General features: G+C 42.4%; 1 protein-coding gene across 1 annotated transcript in view; it reads right to left on the bottom strand.

Annotated features, from left to right (window-relative positions):
- Positions 1-20,924: 20,924 nt before the first annotated feature.
- The window catches only part of PPM1L (protein phosphatase, Mg2+/Mn2+ dependent 1L), a 285,019-nt gene continuing 279,440 nt past the window's right edge, over positions 20,925-26,503 (bottom strand). The window contains exons 3-4 of the mRNA XM_059163620.1: positions 25,102-25,263; positions 20,925-21,937 (exon numbers count right to left, since the gene is read on the bottom strand). Of these exons, the coding sequence (XP_059019603.1) occupies positions 21,591-21,937; positions 25,102-25,263 (509 nt within the window). The 3' untranslated portion in view covers positions 20,925-21,590. The remainder of the gene's footprint in view (positions 21,938-25,101; positions 25,264-26,503) is intronic.

Below are 26,503 nucleotides of genomic sequence, written 5' to 3' on the forward strand. Positions count from 1 at the left end.
ATTCTCTATAAGACGGTTATTTCCCTTATCCTGGTCTCAGACCTGATAATCACTTATCATAAAATCAATTAAGTGAAATAGTCTATGGAATCAAGCTAGGCCGTTGCTAATCCCTATTCATACAGGAGTCACTTTCTTTAAGACAGATGGTGGTTATTTTTATGGTATGATTAGAATGGTTTTGTAGAAGCTTATATTAATATTGGGGAACTAAGTCAAAGAAATTCTTAAGAGAGAACATTTAAAACAAAAAATTCTCTTTAAAACAAAAATCACAACTAAAATTTGAATAATTGCTAAATTTCAGATGATTGTTTCTTTTCAACTAGAAATTGGTGCCTAAAAGATCTCTATGAAGTTAAATGATTATGAAAAACAAGAAGCTGGGTCATTATGGTTTTTATTTTTAACTATGTGTTTCTTAATAGTCTAAACTTTCAGTAGTAAATAACAGCCAGCTCTATTATTAAAATCTTGGCCTCTTGCTGTTTAACCAAACAGTATTTTTTATTTTAACTCATAACACAGTTTAATGCTGGAGGCTAACCTGAGACCGATTCTCTCCTGCCTGCCACAGCCCCACCATCCCCATGGCCTTCCACACTGTGCCTCACTCATTTGCTTTGCTTGCCCATAGCTTTGAGTTTGTGACTCCCAGCACATTAGCTTCTGCCAGATTATGCTACAAGAAGAACTCTCAAATCTCGGGGTGACCTCAGCCATGTATTCTTTTCATGCACATCACAGGCCACCAGTTGCCGGCATTGGCCACAACCTGCTGCTTCTATCTCCACATCTTGGGATCTCTGCCGTAGGGCACGCTGTCTGGAACATGCCCTTCCTGTAAAGGGGAGGAAAAAGAGCAGGCAAACCACATTGGCACATATATATATACATATATATACACACACACATACACTGACCAATGCCATGCCAAGTCCAGTGCCAGTAGTGGGTGGGGGCAGTGTATTCTCACAGGAAATAGTGCAAGTCATGTGGTGGCAGGCAGGACGTGTTGTATAGGATGGGATACGGTAGTAGAATCTGCCACACTTAGTGTGTAAAAGGGAAAGGAGGCTCAGGGATCTGCACTTCTGAGTCTGCCCTGAGTGGCTCAGAAGTTGTCTGGCTCATTTGGAGCTGGTGTTGTGTTTTGTTTTGTTTAGATTTTATTTACTTATTTGACGGGCAGAGACACAGAAAGGGAACACAGGCAAGGGGAATGGGAGAGGGAGAAGCAGGCTTCTTGCTGAGCAGGGAACCCAACATGGGGCCTGATCCCAGGGTCCTGGGATCCTGACCTGAGCTGAAGGCAGACGCTTAACAACTGAGCCACCCAGTCGCCCCTGGAGCTGGTGTTTGGACCCCTCCCCTGAGCTGGCTACCCTTTCACCCCTGTTAATCTTTCCCTGCCTCCACCCTAAATGTGCTGGACATTATCGTATTCCCAGCAACTTACCCGATGCAGAGCAGCCAGAGCTGAGCTATTTTTAACAATAGTATTTAGGAGGAGCATTAGGCTGGGGACAAAGCCCTTCTCTCTTGCGGTCTGGTAGACAGTTGTTACAAGATGGAGGGGGAGAAAGGGGAGTTAGAAAGGGACCAGATTTCAGTGAGGGGGAGGGGGAGTATGTGGCAGGTCCATCCTGCCATCCTTGGGGTTCCATTCTTTAATCCACAGGGAATTAATCTTTATATTAATCCAACTTCTCTAGATTTTGTGTGAGCTGAAGACTAACTCTCATTGGTAATCCCCTCACACTCTCCATCAGCAACTTGGTTGTCCCAGTGTGGTTAACTTGGGGGTAAACCCTCAAGGAATCCATCAGAATAGATGGCACATGTTGATGGTGTTGGTAGGAAATGGAAGTTAGCAAGACCCTGAAAGTCAAGGGCAGATTTAAGTGGGCAGTCCCTTGACAAAATCTGTGCCCAAGGGAAGGGCCATCTCATGGGTCTTGTAAGGACAAGGAAGGGCCCAACAAGGGTAGATACCATCACTTTGTGTCAAAGGTAAATGATGGAGGCACAAAACTTAGACTTAGTCTTTGAGTACTGGGATGGTCAACACAGCCAGGGGTAGTAGTTAAGAGAGTCTACACAATTTTCAAAATTCCAAAAGTTGAGAGGAATCCATATACTTACCTAAGATAAGGTTGCCCAAGTTAAGGAAATTATTTCCACTGGCTAGAACTTAATCAGCTAGGACAGTAGCCATGATCAGCTTATAATTAACAAAAGCTTAATTGGTGGTTAATTTTGTTTGATTGATAAAATGGAGAAACCAGGGTTGCTTGGGTGGCTCAGTGGGTTAAAGCCTCTGCCTTCGGCTCAGGTCATGATCCCAGAGTCCTGGGATGGAGCCCCGCATCAGGTTATCTGCTCTGCAGGGAGCCTGCTTCCTCCACTCTCTCTCTCTCTGCCTGCCTCTCTGCCTGCTATCTGTCAAATAAATAAATAAAACCTTTAAAAAAAAAAATGAAATACTTTTAATAAATAAATAAATAAATAAATAAAATGGAGAAACCAAGTTATAATTCAGTGAGTGCAAAGTCATGGGTGATGGTTCATTGAGGGCAGAGAGATCTTTGCCAAGAAAAGATTTGGGAACTATTGTTCTTTGATATGAAGGCATATAAGTTGTCCAAGGTCATTGTCAAGCCAGGACTAGAATGCTCCAGGTCCAGCTACACCGTTCCTCCCTTGCAAACATCGAGTTTGGTTAGAGAATATTCCTCAGTGGAAATGCAGAATTGGGTCATGATTACACCTGACTCAGTGGTGAGAGGAACTTGGAGGTGCCAGGCTATAGTCTCCAAAGGATTTAAGGAAATATGTTACCACCAGTCATCTTGGGAAGACGTGCAGGCTGCTGGGTAAGATGCCAGTGGGCAGTGGCCAATCGAGCCAGGGACCAGTGCTGCACCAGCAGCCTAACAGGTTCCTGTAGCCAGGCCCCAGCAAAAGAAAACCTCATAGGAAGCTTGCTGCCCAGGCATTTCAGAATAAATGTGTGTCCTAGGTACATACGTCAGGTGTTTGCTTATGGAAATGCCTTGGGCTGTGTAGGAGGTAGGGATGTCGATTTCAGGTTTTCCAGAAGGTGGCAAGGCCGAGAGCAGGGAGATACTTCCAAATAGGACCTGGGTCTATGTGCCACAGACTTCTGCATGTTCCTTAAAATTTCAGTTACCCAGCAGAAAAGAATACAGCAAAATGTCTGTTGCAACCCTCGAGTCATTTGTCATGGGGAATATATTAATTTGCGGTTTCAGACCCCAGTGCCAGAAACACTAGAATGGATTCTCTTCTTCTTCTTGCCCGGGTTTGACTGAAGACTCCTGATTACTAGCCTTGTGTCTTGGTTTCTTTACCTACAAAAAAAGAGGAAGTGACCTAACTCATAGGATTGTTGGTACAGAGTAAATGCTATGGAACAATTAGTTGTTTTCTGTGTTGTTGATGAAAAACTGTATTTGGACTTCTAAAGGAGTAACTGAGAATTTGTCTCAGTATGGCTGGTTAGAGGAGAAATCGTAGGCCAATTCAGTGTCACAGAAGAGATGCTGCATGTCCTCCTAGAGTAGGTCAAAGGAAGACTTACAGCTTTGCCTTGGTCTTCTGGAATGGGTGCTTCCGTAAGCAGTCCCGCTACCCTGAGCCCGCCACATGAAGCAAAACTAAGCTAGCCCCGTGCAAGGCCAGGTGGCGAGAGAAGTGAAGCCCAGCCAGCTGCCAGGCTCCTGTCAAGCCAGCCGAAGCACTGGACATGTGAGCAAAGAACTCATTTTGGAGTTGAGCCTTCAGACAACTCCAACCCCAACTGTTTAAGACCTTAAATGAGAGCCTCCCAACTGTCCCCCTCAACCCACAGAACCATGAGAAATCCTAAATTTTGCTTTAAGCTATCAAGCTTTGCAGGGGTTGGTCATGCACAGATCATTAAAACATCTCTCCTCAAGAAAAATTTCCCATCATCTGTAGCCCTCTGTTATGGGTGGAATGTTTGTGTCCCTCCAGATTTCTTATGTTGAAATCTAGTCCCCGTTGTGATGGTATAGGAGGTGGGGCCTTTGGAGGGTAATTGGGTCAAGAGGGTAGAGTCTTCATGAATGGGATTTGTGCCGTTATAAGAAGAGGTCAGGGAGTTGGCCTTCCTTTTTCCACCATAAGAGGTTGCAACAAATTTGTCATCTGTAACCAGGAAGGGGGACCCCCACAGAGCCCATCTGTGCTGCTGCCCTCGTCTCGGACTTGCAGCTTCCACAACTGTGACAAATACTTTCTGTTCATAAGCCACGCAGTCTGTGGTACCATGTCATAGCGGGCCTCACCCTCCCCATGCCCCGGGCCAAGCCTTCCCTCCACACATTTGACCCTTTCCCTACAGCTGCAAGGCTTCACCCCTGTCTTAGGTCATCAACTAATAATTTAAAAAATGTCTCTCAATTTAGTCCTCGTTGTGTTTTACTGTTGCCTTTTAGACTGTGTGGCAGGTAGGGTGGAGATAAGTGCCACTTAATGTTTCCCTCTTAAGGAAGTCCATTGGAGACGTTTCCCAGATAAAAAGAAATCAGCTTCCCTCAAGGTAGATGACGGCATTCTCTTGAAAGTTTGCAGCAGCTGACATGAAGATTTTATTTTATTTTTTTTAAGATTTATTTATTTGAGAGAGAGCACGAGTGGGGGAAGGGCAGGTGGAGAGAATATCGAAGCAGACGCCCAATGCCAGGGCTTGATCCCACAACCCATGAGATCAGGACCAAAGCGGAAACCCAAAGTTGGATGTTTAACCAACCGAGCCACCCAGGTGCCCCTACAGTGATGATTTTAAATGCCACTCCCCCCCCCCCCCCATTACAGATGGAGAAGCTCTACAGAAATAAACAGGATGAGAATGTACCAAAATGTTAACAAGAATCGTCTCTCGATAGCATTTTCCTGTTTAAAATACCTTTTATTACTTCAACAACAAGGATAGATTACTTTTATGTTTGAACAAATATATGAACAAATTTAGGTAAAGGTGAAAAGTGGATTCAGAAACTGTCCTGGGGAGAGGCTACTTGTCCTGGGGACAAGTACCCAGTGGTGTGCTTGCTGCTGAGCCACGGCCCCTTCCGTCGGCCCACCCTCCCACCTTCTCCCACGCCTACCACAGAGGCCACAGCTTGCAAACCAGTCCCAGCTGGTGGGACCCCAGGAGATGTCTGGGGTGGGAGGCGGTTCCTCCCTGATAAACAAAAGGCAAAGGAGAGGGCACCTGAGTGGTTCAGTTGGTTGGGAGTCTGCCTTCGGCTCAGGTCATGATCCCAAAGTCCCAGAATCGAGTCCCACATTGGGCTCCCAGCTCCATGGAGAGTCTGCGTCTCCCTCTGACCTTCTCCTTGCTCATGCTGTCTCTCACTATCTCTCTCTCAAACAAATAAATAAAATCTTAAAAAAAAAAAAAAAAGACAAAGGAGAAAGGCTCTTGGTCAGATGTTCTGTCTACAATGGGGAGCCTCCACAGCTTCCATGTTGATCCCAAGAAGCAACAAATCTGAAGATCAGGGCCGTGGACTGAGGTGATGAGCCTGGGCAACCCTGAGACAGCTTACTTCTAGAACTTTCATATAGGATGTAATTGCTGTGGTAAGGCCAGAAGCCTGACTCACAACAAGGGCATGCTAACTGTGGGGCCTCAAGAATGGTCTCCCAGTCTGTGGGTTGTCCTCCCAGGGGAGTGAGGAGATGTGAGGAAATAAATGAAACCCTCCTCTGGTTTGTGACCTAGGAACTTTGCGGGTGTGGGATAGAGAACGGTGCCCCCCCTGTGAGCAGTGGGGAGAGTGGAGCAAAATGCCTTCTCTCTCCCTCTCTGCCAGTGCTTGTCTTCCATTTAAGGCAGCAGGGTCTGTGCTTCCCTCTGCCAGGAGCAGAGAGAGAAGAGCAGGAGGCCAAGGGTTGTAGCCCCAAGAGTCTGTACGTACACCTCTCACCGGGGCAACCAGAGCCTCTTACTTGGATGTGAAGAGAGGTCAGCCACATTTGCTTGCCTTTTAAGGTTTGCTCCCTGGCTATTGTCAGAGAAGGTTTGTTTTATGAGCTTGGCACAAAGTAGTTTCAAGCCCTGAGTAACAACACTCAGTATGTCCTCTTCATAAATGAGGAGCTGGAAAATCTCTGGCTGTTGGTAAGGTCACAGTGAAGTGACTGGTGCTCAGGACACAGGTCTTAACCATTCTTCCTGCTCAAGGCTGCTGTAATTACTTTATTCCAAATGAAGTGTCTCAAGGTTTCAGGATAGTCGAAAACCTATAAATAGTGACTAATTTGATATTCTAAAGTCAAGTGATAATTAATCCTATCTCTTCACTCAATGAGTAGTAGGAGAGTAATTTAACCTCACTTTTGTTATTGAAATTCTTTTGATTTATACCTAAACAAAGTAAAATTTTAAAAAGCATTAAGTTTGTAGAAGTGAAATTTTATATTTCTCAGCCTTAAATTTGAAAGCAGGTAGAGGGGGCATTACCACTTTGCCTGCCAAATAACCTCTTTTCTAGAACCTTCTAGAAATTTCTGAGAAATGTGTCATCAGCTAACTCCACCTACATGATTAGTACAACTCACCATGTTAGTAAAATGTGACCCAAGAATTCCTCCTCTTAAGATCCCAGCATCCTGGAGATAGTCCATTGGTCTTCTTGACACTATTTGTCAATGGCAGACCTTCTCAAAAAATTTAGAATGAAGACTGAGCAACCCAAACTAAGAATGAGCATTGTTTCCAACTAAGGAGATAGAAATCTGAGAAATTTTATTATTACCTTTTTTTTTTCTTTCAAAATGAGATTTCATTTTTTTTAGAGCAGTTTTAAATTCACAGCAAAACTGAGAGGAAGGCACAGCAACTTCCCATATGCTCCCTTGCCCCTACACGTGCACTGCCTCTCCCACTACCAAACCTCCTCACCAGAGTGGTACATTTATTATGGTGGCTGACACCACAGTGACATGCCATTATCACCCAAAACTCCATAGTTCACATTGGACTCTTGGACTCTCAATGAAACTAAGATTGTGCTCTCTGGGAAGAGCTTCGGAAGTGGAGTCCAGGACTCATAAAAGAGCAGTAGCTTATGGAAACAAAAGAAATACTCATGTTCAAATAGACCCTTAGCCAGGACCAGTGCCCCTTTTCCATGGCTGGTCTAGGGCCAGGTTGGTAGGCCTAAGACTCTATAGGTTTCTCCTTCATTAAGACCTTGCAATAGATAATAAGGATTCCCGTGGGTGCCAACCCCAGATTGGTCTCCCTACTGGGCAGGCAGATATAGGCCCAGAGGGTAAAGAGTTGATATTTGGAGTCAAAAGATCGTGATGGGGCACCTGGCACATTCAGGAGGTTTATGGTTCCAAACCCCAAATGTGTCAGTTTATTCCTCTTATTGCCAAGAATTCTTCTGTTATATGAGTAAACAGCAATTTGTTTATGCATTTTGGTTATTTCCAGTTTGGGGCTATTATGAATAAGACTGTTATGAAGATCCTTGTAGAGGGTTTTTGTGTGTGTTACTTGTTTTCGTTTCTCTTGTGTAAACACGTAGGGATGGAATTGCTGTGACATTGGGTAGATGTGTGCATAACATCTATTATAAAATGCCAAATAGTCCTCAAAAGTATATCATTATACATTTCTACACATTTTTTTCTTTTATGGTTCATGGTTTTTGTGCTCCACCCAAGAAATCTTTACCCACACAAAGGCAGGGAGATTTTTCTCTTATATTTTCTTCTAGAAGCTTTATGAATTTTAAGTTTTAGATTTAACTCTATAATCCATCTCCAATTTAAATTTTTAATGATAGTGAGAAAGGGTTTGAAGTTCATTTTTTCCATATAAATACCCAGTTTTCTTGCCAACATTAAAAAATGGGTGTTTTTAGGGGGTGCTTAGTCCATTTATATTTAATGTAATTATTGATATGAATGGGTTTAAGTACACCATACCATTATCTGCTTTCCATTTTGCACCTTTGTGGCTCCTTCCATCCCCTCTTTTGAGCTAACTAAGCACTAATATTCCACATAATTTCCTCAATTGTCTTCTTAGGTATTTCTCTTTTTTAAAATTATTTTTTAAAGTGTTTGTTTTGGAGTAGGACTTCTCAACCATGGCATTGCAACATTTTGGGGTGTTTCTTTGTGTTTAGCTTTCCTGTGTTTTGCTGATCTTCCTGGTTCCGTATATTGATATTTTCCCTAATATTTGAGAAATTTGTGATCATTATTTCTTCCAATATTTTTCTGCTCCATTCTCATTCTTGCCTCTTTCTGGCATTTGAGTAACATGTATCTTATACTGTTTTGTAGTTTCCTACCTATCCCTAAGGTTCCATTACTTTTCCTTCAACTTTCTTTTTTTCACCTTTTCTTCAAATTGCGTAATTTGACTCCTTCTTTTGCCATCTCCAAATTCTGATAAGCTAATTTGTGAATTTTTCATTCTAGTTACTTACTTTTCTGTTCTAGAATTTTCACTTTTAATTTTCCATTTCTCTGTTGAGAGTCCTTATCTATTTTTTCATTAAGATCATAACTGCCTTTAATCCCTTTAATATACTTATTATAGCTGCTGTAAAATATGCTAAGATCAATTATGTAGGCCACTCAGAGATTGTTGCTATTGACTTCCATTTCTTCTTGACTATTGGTCATGTTTTCCTATTTCTTTGGGTTTCTGGTGACTTCCTGATTTTGTATTATACCAAAAAATGTGAGTGATATGTTATAAATATATAAATATTCTGGATTCTATTATCTTTTAAAGAGTTTTTTCTTTTTATTTTTGTTCTAGTGAGTAGTTCAGTTATTACCTGGTCATCTTGACCTTGCTTGGAAGGATGAAGGGAAGAAGGATGATACATGTTATGTTTGTTTCAGTCTGTCTATAAAAGCCTGAGGTGTTCTCAAGCCCCTTCAATTTGTTCGAATTCAACTTCCCACCTCAGCCTCCCTTGTGGATCTTGTGAGCCCTTTGTTTTAGGCTCAGTTAGGTTAGGTCTGAAGTATGCCTTAACCTACATAGTGGTTTTTACTCTTAAGGCATGGCCTAAGTGTCTCAGGCTCAATGTCTGGGTTATCAACAATGTTTTTTGTTTTGTTTTGTTTTTAAGATTTTATTTATTTATTTATTTGAGAGAGAGATTGAGAGAGAGAGAACGCGCACATATTAGTGAGGGGAGGAGCAGAGGGAGAGGGAGAAGCAGACTCCCCACTGAGCAGGGAGGCCTCATGGGGACTCACTCTTGGGAGCCTGAGGTCGTGACCTGAGCTGAAGGCAGACACTTAACTGAGCCACCCAGGCATCCCTGGGTTATTGATAGTGTTAAGAAGGTCTCCCCACTCTGCTTGGACCAGAACTTGGTATTCTCCAGCAATGTTCAGTATCCAGTAATTCTCTTCCACTGTCAAATGGCAGCAGCCATTTTCTGTTAAGCCTCCAATATTTCACCTCACACACACTCAGTAAAGCCCTCGGCTAAGGACTCCCGTGGGACCCACCCATAACTCCAGAAGCTCTTCTTCTGTATCGTTCTTCACAAATTCTCGTTACATCACTTGCCCCGAACTCTGTACCTTCTGTTCAGTCCAGTTTGGACTTCAGCTTGCTATGCCACAATCAGAAAACTACCTGCTTGGGGCTCCTGGGAGGCTCAGTCGGTTAAGCGTCTGCCTTCAGCTCAGGTCATGATCTCAGGGTCCTGGCATTGAGCCCCACATCGTCAGCGGGGAGACAGCTTCTCCCTCTTCCTCTACCCCTCCCCCTATCATGCTCTCTCTCTTGCTTTCAAATAAATAAATAAAAATCTTTTTTAAAAAAAGAAAAAAGAAGAAAGAAAACTGTCTTCTTACAGACAGCTAAGTTGATCATGGGACAATATGTGATCCTTCTCTCAAGGATTACTATCTTGCATTGTCTGTTGTCTAAAGCCTGAGAACAGTTGCTTAATATAGCAAGTCTGGTTTTAGAGTTGTTTATGGTAGATGGCCTAGTTCAATAGCAGTTAATCTGTTTGAGCTGGAAGAGGAAATTCTGTAGACTCCTTGATAACTTCTGAGTCTTAGGTGTGAATTGTTCCCAAGACTGCACTTAAATACCGACTGACCTTGAATTTCACAAGGCACCACTTATATTGAAATCCTTAAAGTCCCCTTTCTGCTTAAGCAACCAGGATCTGTGGCTTTTACCTCAAAAAAACAGAGAGATTTCCACTACTACATTTTTAAAGCAAAACAGAAAGAATGAAAGAGAGAGAAAATACAAACCATCACTGTAAGTCAATGCAGGGTGTTTGTGGTTCTTGGTTCCTATTTCTTTGGGTCTGTGGCTGGTATTGAAAAAGTCTACCCTTCTTATTCTAACCCAGATGACAAACATCCATCCTGAAATCTTGAATCGCATCCCCCATTGTATATTGGAAAATTTCTGGGCTATCTGAGTGGCTCAGTCAGCTGAGTGTTCAACTTTGATTTTGGCTTGGGTTATGGTCTTGGGGTTATGGGGTCAAGCCTTCATTGGGCCCCATGCTGGACATGGGGCTTGCTTGGGATTCTCTTTCTCCCTCTCCCTCTGCCCCTGTGCTCTCTCACTCCCCTCTCTCAAAGAAAGGAGGAAAGGAAGGGCGGGAAGAAGGAAGGAAGAAAGAAAGAAAGAAAACCTAGAGAAAGGGGTAGAAGACTAGAATTTCTGGGAGGCATTTTCTACTCTGGCTATCAAATATTTTAACAAAAAGGAGAAAAATAATCCAAGGCCATATTTACCTGCTTTGTTATACCCAATGCCAAATTCATTCAGCAATCTGTTGATTCAATTTTATTGTTCTTCATCTAGGCTCCAGGTACTGTTCACGCTTGAACATTTGGTCTTTAGAATACACATGTAATACTACATGTGTGCATGTGTTTAGATGCATATCTATTTCACTGTGTCCAGATTCCACAGTGTTCTTTCTGGCATCTGTGAAAAATTTTGTAGGTGGTTATCCTCTTCTTCTTTTTTTAAAAATTATTATTCCTATTCTTTTTTTTTCCCAATTTAATTTATTTTATTTCTTTTCAGTGTTCCAGTATTCATTGTTTGTGCATCGTACCCAGTGCTCCATGCAATACGTGCCCTCCACACTACCCAACACCAGGCTCACACAACCTCCCACCCCTCTCCCCTCCAAAACCCTCAGTTTATTTCTCAGAGTCCACAGTCTGAACACTCCTTAGAGGTGTGTCATGACACTAGAGTTGGCATGTAGGTACAGCTTCTCGAACCCTTATCACCTAATACTGGTTATATACTAGATCAACTTGGTTGATGAGGTATAGAGCTGGGTAAAAGTTGTATTGTGTGAACAACAAACAATTTTTGTTGCATGTACTTTTAAAAGTTACCTTGTTTTGAACCAGAGCTGGGCTTCTTCCTGTTCCAAATGAAAGCACCCAAAGTTTCAATATCTCCTGTCTCTTGCTTCTATCGTGCTTTGGTCTTGGCCTGGGAATTGTTCTTCTGCTTTCCACGTGGCATCTCAACTCAACAGCTACTCTGAACAGCACTAAGAAATGATAAAACTCCAGAGGAAACATGAGAATGGAAAATGAGTTTAACCAAAAGAAAAGACTAGCAGCAGTCCCATGTATAAAGTCCAATAACTTTAATGTTTATTTTTGCTTTAATCTTGTCATCAAGGGTGAATTTTTATCTGTTCATTTTGTATACAACAACACAGAATCAGTGATTGCATGAACACATTAGTCTCTACAAGGCTAAATCTACCCCTAACACACATCAAAGGGACCCAAATGACACGCCATGCATCTCGAGTGACCGTGCACCGCCATATACTCTGAGCTCTACACCAAACTGACAATTTTCACATTTTTTCAAATGTCTCTTAGAGACAAATATAGAATAGTATGTATAAAAACCTCTGAAGAGTACCGAGAGTAATGAGGTTTTGTTGTATTTATTATGGATAGTATTCAGGGACTGACTTACCAAAAAGCCTGATTGATTTGAGTAGCTATTTTGACCTGCAATTACAACCTGAAGATTCCTAAAAGAAAGCATTGTCTAATAAATTATGGATCCTGGAATCTTTTTATAATAAACCTCTTACAATTTTTAAAATAGCAAGAAAATGCTGATGGAAAACGTTCATGATGGTGAATCTGGTTTAATAAAAGTTTATGCTAAGTCACTGTTTCCAAATCCAGCAGGGAATCAGATCAGAACTTTACAGATATAATATTCATAAAAAACACTACTCAATTATGTGTTTTTTTTTTTTCTCTTCCTTCTCCAACTCTCCTTTCCTTCTTTCCGTCATTAATTATGGGGCTCCACCTCTGGTTTTAGTACTACCAAATCATAAACTCTTTTGACTTAATTTGAATTTTCTTTTATATGTTCTCATGTTTAAGAATAAATGGCAACAACCCCCTCCTTCTGATCCCTATGAGATATTCCCAATCTCTTATCATTCACTTTCTATTATTCTAATTTGGTAGGATTCTAATGTAATTTGGCAGTAGCCAATATTACTTGGTAAAGAAGCAGTTGGCATAAAAAGAAAGAGATGTCTAGAGAAGATGACCAGGCAAAGAACTTAGAAGTGGTGGCCTCTGTGGGTAAAAATAAAAGTCTGGTATTTCGTTTTGCTTTGCAATACAGAAAATAGATGTTGCTATTTTGTTCAAAACATAAAACTTAAATTCCATGCCCAGACTCTGGAATGTCTAAAGTTACTATGGATACCAATTTTATGATTAAAAAAAAAAATCTGGCATTTAGTCTTCTGTTCATATTTAAAACCAAGAAATTATTATATTCCTGAGACATGTCAATTTTCTGTGTAATGAATTCACTAATTTATTGATTCAGGAACACTGTTGATAAACACTACCGGGGAGGGTGCCTAGGTGGCTTAATCGGTTAAACATCTGCTTTCGGCTCAGGTCATAATCCCAGTGTCCTGGGACTGAGCACCCTATGGGCTCCCTGCTCAGCGGGGAGTCCTGCTTCTCCCCCTCCCTCTTCTTCTCCCCTGCTTGTGCTGTCTCTCTCTCTCTCTAAATAAATAAAATCTTAAAGCAAAACAAAACACTCTCAGTTCTGGGTTCTTTTTTTGGGGAATAATGTTGTTACACTATATATCTTCTTGGGAAGAAAAAACAAGCCACGGAGGGATATTCTCATTATTTCCTATTCTCTTTTTCTGCAATTCTCTTTCATCCAGGAAAGGATCGTGGAGGGAGACACATTGGCTTTGACCATCCTACTCCTGAGCCCTTGTATAGCTACTGTCCCACTTAGGGGGAGGCCTCCCAATGGGAATAGCCTTACCCCTGCCCTGGTCCCCAAGGGCTCCCTGTCTTACTTCCTCACTCCATTCTTAGGAAACTTGGGTGATCTAACATGGAGTAACTATCTGATGGAATTTGATTGGATGTGAGGAGGATATACCTAATCTTTTGTCATGCGCTCTCTTATGTGTAGGGAAGAATTACTGTAATTCTGCCTCGTCCTCACAAATCCAAGGCCATGGGAGGAAATCATGAAAGATGCCAATTTTCACCCCATTCAGCCAGTTCTGAGTGTTATACTATGAAGCCTCCTCCACTGGGCTGTAAACTCCAAGAAAGCAGAGATGATGCCTGAGTGATCACCTCTAGATCTACTCAGACCCTCTATGCTTGGCACATCACAGGTGCTCAGGAAAAAAAAAAAAAAAAAAGGAAAGGAAATAACAAAACATAAATGCAGATGTACTTACAGCAAATATAATGACTTTTCCAATTAAATCCGTTCATAAGGCAAATCAATCTGTTATGAATGCAACGATGCTTAGATTTAAAAATATAGCCTATACATTTGGCATATAGAAATTATGTACATGAACATGGTTCACGTTGGAGGGTTTTGGAATTAACTTTTTCAGTACTATCTTCTAGGCTTGTCAGAATAACTGTTCTTTGATTTTACTAAAGATTTTCTTCTTTTGTTCCTGTTTTCTTTTCCTGGATCACCATAGGAATGCCTGAGGCATCACAAAATAGATTTTAACTGGACAGCCTGAATTGAAGTCCGTGTAAGTGCTATAAATCAAATCCATTTGCTTGAGTAATTAGAGGGTAAACTGGAGACGATGTCGTAGGCATTAATGTTTCAATATGAACAAGTGTTGCAGACAAATTAAAAAGGACAAACACTGCTTTCTGACTTTTTTAATAGTAATCTCTATGCCCAACGTGAAGCTTGAACTCACGACCCTGAGATCAAGAGTTGTGTGCTCCCCCAACGGAGGCAGCCCGGTGCCCCTGCTTTCTAAAATAGAAGCAAAAGTTATTGGCTCTTCTCCATTTTTGTGGTTATTACTCTATTTTCTGAATATATACCTGAGATAAAAGGACACTCAAAATGACTGACACATGAAAACCATTTGGCTGTAGTCTTGAAGCCTAAGTGGGGGCAGCAGTCTTGCTTCATGTCCCATGGTTCTACTTTTTTCTCAAACAGCAGGATTTGTATCTCATTAGCACACTCACCAATCATTGTTTGTTCTTATAGGTACTAATACAGACAGAAATTTAAAATTTGCACAGGAGACCTCATTCTCTTGGGATAAAGATGTTTAAAACATTTCTCCGCAGTTGGTGGTTTTTTAAAAAAACTTATATGAATATGACCCTTTGTCACATATGAATTAGAAAACCTCCAAAAAGCAACTGAATCACTCTGTTTTTTGTTTTTGTAATTGTTTTAAATTGCGTACTCATTGGTATTCATGTGGGTGTTTGAAAAATTATGTCTACTACAACTCGCTCTCTGTGGGAGCTGTGACTGCATTGATCTGACTTTGGTTTTATCTGGGCACTCTAAAATGAAAGTCCTATCACTTAGTCTATCTACTTTAAAAACTCCAAAAGGTGGGTATTTCCATTTAAAAACTCCAAAATGCAAAAATTGTAAGGATGCAGGGTAAAACCATGTCTAAGATTGCAAAGTAAACAGAACCTAGATTAGTAAAGGTGGTTTAGGACAGCAACAAGTAAGTACACGTATCCATTTTCATTGGGAAAGAATGGAATAAGCACTGGCTTTACAAATAACTCAATGTTCGTTTACTTATTTCAGTTTTATCTCCTTAGCTTCAGAAAAAACACAAATATCAGAAAGCATGATTCATAATGTAAGAACATATACCTCCTTTTTATAATTTAAAATATTTCATCTTATAGTATTCTCTTTTAATTTTGTCTTTTATATTTTCTGAAAAATGCTTTTCTTTACTTTCTGACTTGACCATACTGGAAATTAATTTTGCCATTTTTTTAAATTAAGAAATGTTCCAAGCTGTTTTTCTTAGATGTGATTTTGCCTTTTCTAACAGTCCTATAAAAGCTTTATAATTCTGTCTTTATTAATACATAAAAAGAAAACATTAGCCAATACTCTTCATAGGAAGCCTCTCGTTTGAATAGATGAGATGTTGGAACAGCTGCCTTCCACTGATCTGTGTGCTGGCGTCCACAGTTGCCACGACCGAAGTCTGATAATCCAACTTTCAGAAAACCTACCTTTTTCATTTTTAATGTCTGGGTACCCTAAAGGTTCCCTTCCCCAATTCCTTGATTATTACTTCTGCCTTTGCTTCTACGTGAACACGTTTTAAATTACGCATTGTCAGATTTATATAGAAGCATGATATCATCTTTAACCTCTGACTTTCCTTGTGACAAAAGGTGAAGACAGAGTGTGGCGGTTACACGGTCCCTCTCCCAGAGTCAGTGAGTGACCCAGGCACATTGTCCCCCCCAACCCTCCCCCATCACAATCTGCCAACAGAACCTTCGTAGCAATCTGCTTGTGCTCAGAGCCAAGGACTCAGGTCTTTGGAGATTTTGAGATTAATTTGGATTTGGCAAATGTCAAAGGGGATTTTTGTGGTTAAATGTCAGATTATAGGACTTCTGGAATAAATGGAACCACATCTCTAAATATAAACCACCTCTGCTGCTTGCTTGCTTGTTGGCAGGGTTTCAAACTGTGAGAAGCCCTAAGATGATTTGTTAAAATGAATAGCTACTACATGCTCTCTTCAAAGTCCTTAACTTGGCTTTATTAAAGTGATTGTACAAATGATGGTGCGGTTATTACTAAACACATCAAAATGATCATAATCCACCCTCAGTTAAACAGTGGTAAGAAGAAAAAATAATGGACAAAGCATCAACATTAAGAATTAGCAAAAAAGTTTACATATTACCAAACATGTTTAGAAGCACATATCTAATTCCACTGTCACTTGCCCTCTGAAATCTGCCACCTAGCTTAAGCAGTTCTACTGTCGGTTTTTTACTATTTTGGGTAATGTCCACAGGATGGATGTATTCCTAAACACTGGAGGTAATTCTGATTAATGGCTTTACCCTAAATTCACTGTGCACTGTGTTTGGGACTAAATTTGTTTCATCCATTATTTCGGAATTCCCTAGAGCTTCGCAGCCCTGCCCAGGCCGAGTGACGAGACTGCAGCTACAGTCAAGCCCTACATTTTAGGCAAGAGATAACTCACCAAACTTAATCCTATACATAAAATGTCAAAGGTGGGAAAACATGGGACAGGGATTTTAGAACGAATGAACTTTGATTGATTTCAGAGTTTTTTCATTGAATCTGGAAAGAATGACAGAGGAAAGTAAATAAGTGTTAATAGTTTACCTTAACATTATTATACAATGGATACATAAATTTGAAAACCTAGTTAAAATTTTAAAATGATTTATAATCAAATGACTTTTTCCCCCTTTTCTATTGTTTTAAATATATGTATTTAAACTTTCACAAAATGATAAAATGTAAAAATATTTATTTTGGTTCAATCTGGAAAGCAAAGATGACTTCAAAAGCACAACTGAAAGCTCTTGGAATGAAATTTGAGAAACCCCTAGCTATATGGCAAGGCTCCTGTTTATTAGTAACATTAAAGAGAGAAGTTCAGGGCTTCAGGCAGGATTGCTGGGCTTCTGTTACCAATGGGAAGCTGCTGAAGGGTCTTATTAAGTCATAGTTTCTTATCACTGCATTCATTAACAAACTCAGTCTAACAAATTCCCAACGTGGGTCCTATGGAACACAAGCTCCTTGGAATGTTACTAGGTGTTACTCAAAAAAGTTTCTCTGGCCAAATTAATCTGGAAAACCTGAGTTGGCTGAAATTACATCTGCAGTGTGTTTCTTCCCCTCTCCCCATCGTCCACCCATAGGACATTTAAATTAAAACCTTCTATGTGCTTATATGCACTAACTTTTTAAGATAGTATGTTTTCCAAACTCATTTGACCCTGGAACCCTGTATTTGGAAGATCACTTTGGAACTCATGTTCTATGGAACACACTTGGGGGTGGGGGACACTGGATTCTATTACTCCTGCGGTGTTCAACTAAGTAGTTCAAAAGTCTAGATACCGGGGCGCCTGGGTGGCTCAGTGGTTAAGCCGCTGCCTTCGGCTCAGGTCATGATCTCAGGGTCCTGGGATCGAGTCCCGCATCGGGCTCTCTGCTCAGCAGGGAGCATGCTTCCTCCTCTCTCTCTCTCTCTGTCTGCCTCTCTGCCTACTTGTGATTTCTCTCTGTCAAATAAATAAATAAAATCTTTAAAAAAAAAAAAAAAAAAAAAAAAAAAAAAAAAAAAAAAAAAAAAAAAAAAAAAGTCTAGATACCAATGATTTAATCTAGAGGCAATTACATAGGCCCCAGGGTGGTATCTAACAGTCAGGTCATTTCTGCAGAGCTAGTTCAGGAATGCTGGTGTGACGCACTAAGGCAATTTTAGAATATTGAGGGAAGAGCAGTCTAATGATGATGGATCAAAGGAGAAAAAAAATCATTTCTGAAATCATGGAAGAATAAAGCTTCATCCCAAGCATGTATTCACATGCTTTCAAATGCACAGTGAAATATTGCCCTTTCCAAACCTTCTTCATTGACAGTTGTAAGAGTATTAGATCTAACAATAATTCAGTGGGAAGAAATCCGGAAAATCAAGGTATACTTGGCAAAGGAAAAAGTGTCACTCCCTTGTGTATCCTTCATTTATTGACAGATATCCCAATGATCCAATTCAATAATGTAATCAGTTTCCCAGAATTACTTCTAATAGGATTGAAATGATGCAATCATCCTCACGCAATCCCGTTTGCACAGAATGTATGTGGGTTGAAATCATTACAGTTGTATAAAATAAGCCTTGTTTTAAATCATCCAGATTGCATATGCTCCTTCACTCTAGAAAACACTCTCTGTAATTCTCTTATTATATAGACAAGATTCAAGAGGCCAGTACCTTCCATCTAAGGCAAAAAATAGAACATAGCCACTGGTTACTGGAAATGTGTACATATGAGTAGTCACGTTATATTAGAATTAGACTGCCTTAGACTTCAGAGCTCAGTGCCTTGGGCAAGTTGGTCACATAATGCAGGCCTTGGGAACTAGTTCTGGAGTTTGTAATGTAAGTATTGTCTACTCCTTTAATTAGAAAATTGCAAATACAGTGAGTATTCAAAAAAATTTTCCTATCTTGTCTCCCCCACCCCAAGTCCCAAGCCATGTTAAGAGTACAAATTGCCAGTGGGGCAGCAGTGGTGCATGGAGGGGTCCTGAGCTCTGCATCTGGTGTCTTGCTGGGGGCTCATAAGCGTGTGGTCATTCATTCCCACGTCATTTCTAAAAGACTGTAAAACTGTCCCAAAATTTGGCACCATGGGGCTATTGGCAATGCGAACTCGGGATGGGGAGTCTGGGCAGCCTCATGTGACAATTCCAAAGCTTTGACAGTGCTGTTTAAGGAAGCTTCACATGCAAACTTCTCAAATCAATTTGCCTAAAGGCTAGATTCAACTTTTCCCTTGTCCCTGGAAAATGAGCCACAGGGCACCCCGGGCAGGGGGGGATGGGGTGGGGATGTCTGCAGACCCCTAACAGCTGGACAAGGGGCAGAGAGAGAGCTCCAGGATTGGGGAAGGAAGCAAAGCTCTCTGATTTTAGATATAACTCCTAATCAAACAGCTACTATTTTGCCTAAAATGTCTGTCTTTTAAGAAAATCTAAAAGCCAAAGTGGGAGGAAAAGAGGCAGAATGAAAGGGAGTAGGAAATACACACACTAAATAGTTAAATTCAGAAATGAATAATTCCACAAAGCAAACTGTAGAAGACACCCGGTAACCTCAGGTGGAGGAGAAGGCGAGCACTGCTGCCCTCGGCACCACGAGGAAGACCCTGTGCAGGTGAAAAAACACTAATTTCCTGTAGCTTCGCTTGTTCGTCCTCACTAAAACATGTCTGTTTTCATTTTAGACAGTAGCAATGATCATGGAATTTAAAAATCTCTTTCCCTTGTCAATATGAATTTTAGGGTTAAGTTAAAAATAACTTAAAATAAAAAAGACTATGTAGCGTAAAATGCTGAAACTGCTTGTTCCTTTAGATGGTGGGCTTTGGTAACTCTCCAGAGTCAGAATGTCCTAGATCTCCAAGCAAGCTCAGGCCACCTGGCTTGCCCATCCCATCACTGAACACAACCAGCCTGTCTCCTACCTTCCTCTCCTGACCCCTGCCCCAAATACAAGAGTTCACTGTCTCTCATTAGGCAAATATTTCAATCTAAAATGGTGACAGATATTTTGTACTAGAACATTCTATAGCTAAAAAAATAATAATAATAAAATAACCAGGGTTCTAATTCTAACATGGAAATTCTAATGTTACAGTTTATAAAAGTGAGCAAATCGCTTGGGAAACCATTATTAATTCTCATTGCAGTCAAAGGATGGTGAGTGTTTGGAGAAATCGAGGCAGGCTGCAGCCCTTGGCAGCCACAAGGGAATCTTTCACCCTCCCAAGTTCTCCCCTGGAACCTGCTTCAGGAAAGCTCCACAGTTGAAGAAGGGCAGGGGAGGGAAGGGCACTGTGGGCTGCAGGTGGCCTGTGAATTGGACTTCTGAGAAGCTCTAACAACAAGTGCCCACTTGAGAATGACAAAACCAAGCGGACAGCTTGACATTTCAGACACAGAGGGATGGGGACACAACAAAAATCTTGTCTGGTTTTTAGAGCCACCTCAGTCAGGCAAACGGGCTGACCCAGCACTCTCTGTCAATTAATTTACAAAATACTGACACTGGAAAGATGACTTTGGTGACAGGACACGAAGAGCAGCAAGCTTGGCCCCGAAATAACTCTGAGCCACTTAACAATACAAGCTTGATCTTGAATCCCTGCCGGCGTGGTTGCCGCGGAATGCAGGGCTGTGTGGAGCAGGTTGTGTTTGCCTGGGGAAAGCTACCTGGTAGGGACGGTGATCTACAACCAAATGTTACAGGCGGCTGCCTTTCCACCATCAAGGAGAACCACATGCCAGCATTTTGTCACCAAATGCTTGACCGTGCTGATAACTGTGTACTTGGCTTCAAGGAACACACACGCAGTTCCAGGCTGTGCTTATCAGAACACCGCTTAAAAGACACTTGGAAGTTACTAGGGCGGCGGCGGGGAGGGGGGGTGCTGCAAAAACCCACCCCAAAATGGCCGCTGGAGCTTAGTTCAGGGTGGTGACGGTCGGAGCTTTCTCTCCTGATGCAAACAGCAGATTTCCCAGGGGGGCACTGTGACCTATTTGGCCTCTATTTCCCTCTATCTACCCTTAAAGACTGAAGAAATTATGGCGTTGTGATTTGCTTTATTCATTTCCCCTAATAGGTTTCTTGGTAAGACAAAAAATCATGGTGTCTGGTGGTGAAGTTTCACAGCTGCCTATTACATAATGTAAAGTAGAAGCAAAAGGCTAAGGTCATGCACGATTAGGATAAACACACAAAGACGGGTCAGGTTGTACCCAGGGTCTATTTCAGTAAGAAAGGAAGCCAGGGGAAAAGGTTAAGTCTGCTGTACAGGCAGATCTCACCCTCCCCACTTCCCTCTGTCTCCAAAGCAGCCACGGAATAATAAACCATTTCAAATCTGTGTCTGGGCAGCCGCTGAGCAGAAAAGCTGGGCTCAGGAGGACAAAGCCTCCTCGGGATGGCTCTGCCTCTCAGCAGCGGGCATCGACCCATCTGCCCAGACGCACAGCGGCCGCAGCAGCCTGTCTCCCGCAGCTCTGGAGGTCTGCCCCATGCACCGCTCCAAAGAGAGAACAGAGTCTGGTGGCTGGAGAATCCTGGAAGAGGTCTTGAAAAGAACCCCAAAGGGGAGACTATATGGCACATACGCCGTTCGCGTCATACATGTGAATCTACAGCTATATATTTATACATGTGGAACATCGGAGGAAAGAACTGGGAACACATGAAGAAACCATTTTCCAGCCTCTCAGCTATGTGCCAAGAGCACCCTGTGTTCATTACTGGATATAGACCTATGACCATCAGGGAGGGGAATCCCCGTCTAGGTGGCTGATCCTAACTGAAACTCCCACGCCTTTCACTACATTAAAAGAGACCAGTGTGTTTGGAGTCCTTTAGTCGAAGGCAGCCGAGACCCGGAAGGGTTCACTGCTCTTCTGTTTTGCTGCTATTCCTGAACTTCACCACCATGACCGTTATATTGTCAGGGCAGCCTCTGTAAAATGACTGTAAAACTATGCTCTTAGCCCCAAAGTGAGGTTCATCCAAGCGCTCCTTGATGAATCGAACGGCTTCTTCGTTGCTGAAAGCATCCCAGAGGCCATCTGATGCCAAGATCATGAACTCGGGCTGGAGCTTGTCCAGGTCAAAGGTCAGGATATCTGGGTCTGGGATGACCACATTGAGATTTTTCAGCGGATAATCCCCCAGAGACCGGGACATGGCCAGGATTCCCTGGACCCTCCAGGAGCCATTGAAACTGATAAAACCACCTGCAAAGACAGAATGAGCCCATTAGCTTGAGCAGCCAATATCTCACACACATGGTAGAGTCTGGGGGCACGTACATGAGGCTCACCTCCTGCGTGTGTCCCCCTCATCTCCCCCGGGCACTGCCAGGAAGGAGTAGCCTTCCCACCACATGGCTTGCGGTTTCACACACTACCAGGAGATCCTCATGTCCTCCTCCCGGGCATCTTAAAGGCTCTGAGGAACATATCAGTAAAAATACTGAGGGTAGGAAGATATATATAGGTGAGGGTATTGGTTTTAACTTAATAACACCTTGGCGCCTCACTGACTGACACTAGGGAGCCCTAGGGTAGGGATTCAAGGACAATGGCCAAAGAGTGCTGAAAGGCACGAGGATGTGCAAGGAAGACCACCACCGGGCTACTTCATTTAGCTTGAGCCACCCATGGGTGCATCTAGATCTCAAAACAGCTCCCCAGTTAGGACTGGGATTAAAGAAGGATGTATGTTATCCCAGTGGGGAAAGGCTCAGGCTCTTGGGTTGGACTGCGCAGATTTGATTCTTGGCTCTCTCGTTTCGGATGAGAAGCCCTAGCTTTCTGATTCTAGGTTACCCTGGCTACAACATGAGGACAGTAAGAGTACCTATTCCACTGAGTTGTGAGAAATACAGGAGTTATGCCTTATAAAATCACTTTTCATAGTGCCTGCCCGTCATATGCATTCCACGTACTCAGTGTCATCTACCACTATTTTTTCTCTAAGGGAGCTAGAACTTTGTTCATTCACATATTATTTGTCAGATATCTATTAAACGCATACTCTGTGCAAGGCAATTTGCAGGCTATAAAGTTACAGAAGGTCTGGGTCTTTTTCTAAAGAAGTAGCTAGTCTAGCAGAAAGGAGAAGCTACATGTATTAACAACTGTGAGCACAAATGGCATTCTTTTGGGAAGAAGCTAGTACCTGCTCCGTGCTGTAGTTAGATGAAGGAGGAGTAATGATGCCTGGTTGTGATGATCAGGGAGGAGTGAACAAAAAAGCAGGGCTTTGAACAACGGGTAGGACTTCTGTGGGCAGGGGCGTATGAGAACATTCCAGAAAGTGTGGTCTAGCAGGCAAGGGCGTGAGCTCTGGAGTCAGTGTCCTGGGTCTTGGCTCTCGTCTCACCGTTCACTAGCTGTGTGTCCTTGGGCACACACGCCTCTTTGAGGCTCTGCTTCTTCGGTTGTAAAATGAAGGTAACGTTAACAGCCTCAGAAGGTAAGTAAAGAGAAAGAGTACGTAAAGAACTGGGCTTAGCTCCCGGCACAGAGTGAGCAAACAATAAATGGCAGCTGGTATCATTGCTATTGTTGGAAACAACAAAAGCAGTGAAGACAGAAGGACCAACATGCAGTTGGCCCAGATTGGTCGCAGTGTATTGTGACGCTAAGCAGGACAGGAACAGTCCCTGAAAGGAGGGCTAAGGTCAGAGAAAATACACACAAAGGCAATAAAACCAATCACTGTCCCTTAAGCCTTGCTATAAAATACACCCTTGACACAGGCTAGATTAACCTCCTTGGAGACAGTGTCCAAATCGGCTCTAGAAAGCGTCCCTGGAGGTGGGAGTGCAGGTGGGGGGTATGACAGGAATGAGAAGAGAGGATAAAATGGGAATGCCATTTTAGAAGGGCACACGGGATGCTAAAGTGACATTTCCAGGTATCGTATGTACATCCTTGCCTGTGCTTCCGCAAGAGTAGGCTAGTGGAATCTTAAGCCCAGGGTCACAGCAGGTTCATGGGGAAACAGTGTCTTTGTAAGTGAAGAAGCCAGAGTAGTGCTTGCCACTCATCAGGGCTTGACAGACTCCTAAAGCATCGCTTGTTCCATCCCACCAGCAAAACCCTGACTAAAGCTTTCATTAAAAATTATTCTGCATCTCAAGCAGATACTGAAGCAGGAGGTTGTAATAAATTTCAACACTTTTTGACTCAACAGGAAGTCTCCTACTGTGAAAACTCAAATGTTGATTAGGTTCCCGGCAGAAGCTGACCTGTAGAGACCGAGAGTCAGCTGCAATTACCCTGGGCAGCAGGGGCCCGTTCTGGTTAGAGACCAGGGTATGTGAGCTCCCCTTGCACAGCTGGCATAGTGTGCAGAGCCTACATGCTGCAGCTGTCAGTTTGGAGAGGGACGGATCCCTCCTTTCCATGGGCAGAGAAGAATTCCCCAAAGTGAATCATGAAAATGTAACCAGCAACTGATAATCTTCTTTCAAGTCTTTCTCCTGAGGTCACCTTAGTGAACCCTGGAGTGACCACCTCTAATACTCCCCATTCCCTTGCCTGCTTTATGTCTCTTCGTAGTGGTTATCACTTTATAATATACTAGATAATTTCCTTATTTTACTTATTTATTGTTAATGGATGTCTACTCCATTCCCCACCCCATCCCAATTCCAAATGTAAGTTTGTATTCCTAGTCTCTAGATGTTGATAAAATGAATGAAAAAAGGAGACCCCGGCCCCCGCCACCCCACCAACCCCAGAATATTTACGTATGCCAGGCACTGAGCTAGATGCTGGGAGTATAGAGAGGAGCAAGACCAAGTTCCTGCCCTCAAAGAGCTCACAATCAGGAAGGCAGACCAGATAAGAGAGCCAAGTGTGTCTGTACATTGTGAAAGGTAACCCGACAGACAGATTAACCACATAGGCTGTTGGGAAAATGAAGGGGCGCCAATCTAGATTGGGGAAACCTTCGGTGCAGTGACAGAGAAGGCTTACCAAAAGAATGCCCTTAAACTGGGTCTTAAAGGACAAGTAATTGTTACCCACTGGCTGGTGGGGATGGCGCTCGCCAAGGCACAGAGCTAGAAGAAACATGGTTCGTTTGGGAAACGGCTACTTTAGTATGGCTGGAGGGGAAATGTGTATGGTAAGCAGGAGCCCAGAGATCCCATTAGCCTTTTTTGGGGGGCTCTTCTGGAATCTTTGGCCATGAGGAAGGGCAAGTTCGGTGGCCATTTGACAAGAAATGTCACAAAGTCAAGTCTCAGCTGCATCAGCAGCAGCCCATGTGCTGATCTATGAATCATGAGTTAACCGAACATCATATCCCCCACAGGCAATCCAAGCAAGCCACCTGGTTCACCAAACAGGATGGCGCCAGTGCTTGGAGGCGTTCACAAGCTCACCAGCTCTCTTTATCCTCTTTCTCTCCTTCAGTTGGTAAGGCTTGTGGTCATGAGACAGAGGAATGGCATTTCCGTCCTTGTCACACAGGACCCCTCTGGAGTCACCCACATTGGCCACCGTGAGGTCCTTATCTGATAGGAGAGCGATCAGACACGTTGTACCTGAAAAACCAGAGAGAGAGAGGCACTGTAAGAGGTTAGTGGTCTGGTGAGATTCGACCATTTCCTGTTGTTACTGGATTCTTTAGTCATTAAATCTGCTCCCGCTGGGTGAGAATTTAACTCCAGACCCTCCAGAGAATGACGGCTGTTCACTTCAACAACACTGATCAAATCTGACAGTCAATTTTCTTAATCATGTTAGGATATTACTGAAATAGGCTAAGATAACATTATCATTTCCCTCAAATCATTTTTGTTTCTGCTCCTCTTAATTTAAACACGTATCACATTTAAAAGGATTAGGAGAGAATCAAAATCAGTTTAAAGGTTCTGACAATTGATATATGTTTTTGGCTTCTCACTGGTGCCTCATTTCTGTGGAGTCCCCGTGGAAAGGGGTTGCATGGGCTCCCCAACTGGAGGGTCTCGAGGCAGTAAATGACAGAAGCTAACAGTCCAATCCAATGGCAGCGTGAGGAGCTGCCCATACAAACTTGTCTAGACAAAGTCTAGCACAAAGACTGGTAGCCAAAAACTGGTCAGCTCCAGGGTGTGATGGAGGCAGCCTATAATGGCAGAAACATATAAACCTACAGCGATGACCGAAATGAGATCTAGGTAGATGGGAGGTGGGGATAGGGAAGTCGGAGTCAGAAGGGAGCCAAAATGATGGCCTGCTTACCTGGAAATGATACAAGACACAACAGGCCAAGCTCTTTGCAAACCCTTCTTGAAATGAGAATGGATAAAAGCAAACCAGAGATGGACAGTCTGGTCCACCTGGGGCCTGGCCTTCTCTCCTGCCTGGTGTCCTCTGTCCAGTTCTTCCCTTTCTCCCTCCTCCCTCCTGACAGTGTCACTGAGTATGCAAATGCCTGCTGAAATGTACAAACCAGTAAGCTGTTGCTTCAAACTGTTAACACCTTTGTTGTGAAAACTATCCATCAATGTCTTCATTAATATTTCCCTCCTCATTTCAAAGGTCATATTCTACAACAGAATATAAACTGCATCTACACAGCTCTTTAGCCTTCACAGAACAATAAAGAGGACTGAATTCTTAAGTGGACATAAAGAATAAATACAGGTCAATATCAAGAGCAGGGAGAATGATGAGAATATTTAGCATATTGGGGTAATATTTTAGTTTGAAATTCCATTCTTATGCCTATTTAACTCAAAAGTGCCTTGATCAGAAGTGGAAACACACGAAATATTGGTTAATTCTGGATTTCTGATA

The sequence above is a fragment of the Mustela lutreola genome, chromosome 2 (genome assembly GCF_030435805.1).
Source record: "Mustela lutreola isolate mMusLut2 chromosome 2, mMusLut2.pri, whole genome shotgun sequence".
Taxonomy (NCBI): domain Eukaryota; kingdom Metazoa; phylum Chordata; class Mammalia; order Carnivora; family Mustelidae; genus Mustela; species Mustela lutreola.